Source organism: Phalangium opilio, unplaced genomic scaffold, assembly GCF_054372755.1.
Source record: "Phalangium opilio isolate 3A_F unplaced genomic scaffold, DU_Popi_V2 ptg000052l_1, whole genome shotgun sequence".
Lineage (NCBI taxonomy): Eukaryota > Metazoa > Arthropoda > Arachnida > Opiliones > Phalangiidae > Phalangium > Phalangium opilio.
The window spans coordinates 27,549-29,697 of record NW_028324171.1 but is presented as its reverse complement, the minus strand read 5'-3'; the positions used below and the strand labels follow the sequence as shown (position 1 = coordinate 29,697).

Sequence of the window (2,149 nt, the reverse complement as noted above, 5' to 3'; positions counted from 1 at the left end):
GTAGATATGAATCCTCTAACGACCGTAGGGCTTCTTTTATAGTGATTGGTTGACGTCATAACGCGGACTAATACAGAGTCGGGATTGGATACGAGAATTCACGGGGGGTGTGTTTCTCTTATAGAGGCTGGAACGGCTGACGTCATAACACGGTCTAATACCGAGTCGGGATTGGGTAAGAGAATTCAGTGGGAGGGCGTGGTTCTCTTATAGAGGTTGGAAATGATGACGTCATTCATCCACGGATCCCTCTTAAATTTCTTGAAAAACACGTTTGTGCTTCTTCTCATCGTTCTGTGCATAATGTATACAACGCAGTATATACCGCAAGCGGAACTGTCGGGGGCTGCAAAGCCCTCCTATTATAGTTTATTTTCGTAGAATTTTCTTTCATAAATGTTTTAATATCTTCTGTCAAGGAATCAAAATAATAACATTGTTTATTCCCATCGATATAGAGACAAATCCAATGACTACCGTTTCCTTTGTGATTATCTAGATTTATAACAATGGAAGCCGGGTATCGAAGGATATATTTGGGTAGAACATCGCGCGGGTATACGCCCATGAATCCGCGGGTGTATCTCAAAACCCTTCTTATGGTTGAAGCGTTCATGGCGAATCTAAAACGACGGTCCTATTATGATCTATGTGCATTAAACTTTGAAACTCTGAGTAAACGATCAAGCTCAGCGTTTCGGGTACAGGTTCTTCGAACCCGAGTTCAAGTCGCAATTGTCCCTGTCGTATAGGGTTGTAATGATTTTTATCTGACGCGGTTCCGTCTTGAGTCAAATCAAAGCAGTAAAGCGTATAGCCTTTGGGATACTCCTTCATAGATATTTCGTTACCATCGTCTTTGTAATGAGTACCAGAGCCGGTAAACAGAGAATAATATGATCTAACATAAAGACCCTTTTTGAAATTTGGTCGCAAAGGCTTAGCTAGTACTTGTTCCGAGCCAATAATCGGATTAATATAATTCACGTTAAAGTTGTTGAATTCGAAAGGGTTCCAACTCAATTTGCCGTTATATGAGTTATGAGTTACTAAACCCGCTGTTAATCTGTTTGGTAAAACCCCTAAATATACGTTATCTATCGTAGTTTTTTGAATATTTGCCGAAATGGTAAAAACTTTCACTTCTGTCCTAGTGAATGGATATTTTGCCGTGGCTTTAGTCCAAGCCGATTCTAAAGCTAGCATTACTCGAGGAGCTACTCTCACTTTACGAATATATAAACCTACTTCGAGTATTTCATGTTTGTACCATACGCCACCGGGGGGTGGGAGCTCCAAACAAAACAAAACCCGGTTTATTTCGGGTCATCCTTACTCTAAGACTGACGCCATTGGGTATGAATTTTGAAACGTTAAACATATCAGCGTGTAGGGCTCCGTACATTTCAATTTCTTTCGAGCCCTTTGCTAACTCTTTCCTGACAAGATGCCCCTGGTTTTCAGTTACAGAAACCATTTTTCCGGCCGTATCTTTATGCCATAAAGAAGAAGTTAAATGAGATTTTTTAGCGTCTCCTCCATAGTTTAGCAATGTTTCTAGGTAGGCTTTGAAGGCGTAGTTTCCGGTTGAAGATGAAATAGCCGTATCACTGGCGGTTACTTCTACCGTATCCCAGAGCGAATGTAAAAAATTGTTGACGGGCCCTACGTTATCGGTTTCAACAAGATCGGTACCATCCGTATGTACTATTTTAGCTCGAACATAAAGCATAGTTAGAGAGGCGTCAATATATTCTTCACAATTTCCGGGAACGTAAAATTCAATCTGAGAGTCTCCATCCAAAACCGAAATAGGCCGATAGCAAACATACTTGGCCGATTCTACCGAAGTTTGAATCGGTACAGATTCGAAAAAATCCAGCTCAGATATTGTCGCTTGCAACATGTTTAGGAGAATATGTCGTGTCGTCTTGACCTGTAGGGTATACGACGGCGAACTGGCTTTATTTTCCTGGTAGTCGCTCGTTTTATACCTTTTTTACTTTGAGCCTGTTTTCGTTTCAAGGGTTTTGTACCTCTGCGACGTTTCCCCCCTGCCCCATGCTCAGTTCTAATATCATCTAAAGTTTCCGTAACTCTTTTCTTAGCAGCCTCTTTAATATCCTTGCCCGATACTACGTCACTGAAA

The 2,149-nt window shown here is 41.2% G+C and overlaps 1 protein-coding gene across 1 annotated transcript; it reads right to left on the bottom strand.

Annotated features, from left to right (window-relative positions):
* Window positions 1–612: 612 nt before the first annotated feature.
* Window positions 613–1,906, bottom strand: LOC149673340 (uncharacterized protein F54H12.2-like). The gene is made up of 3 exons (XM_089840052.1): window positions 1,337–1,906; window positions 1,144–1,293; window positions 613–915 (listed from the first exon to the last, which is right to left on the bottom strand). The coding sequence occupies exons 1-3, from the start codon at window positions 1,904–1,906 to the stop codon at window positions 613–615; spliced, it is 1,023 nt and encodes a 340-aa protein (XP_089696178.1).
* Window positions 1,907–2,149: the final 243 nt, after the last annotated feature.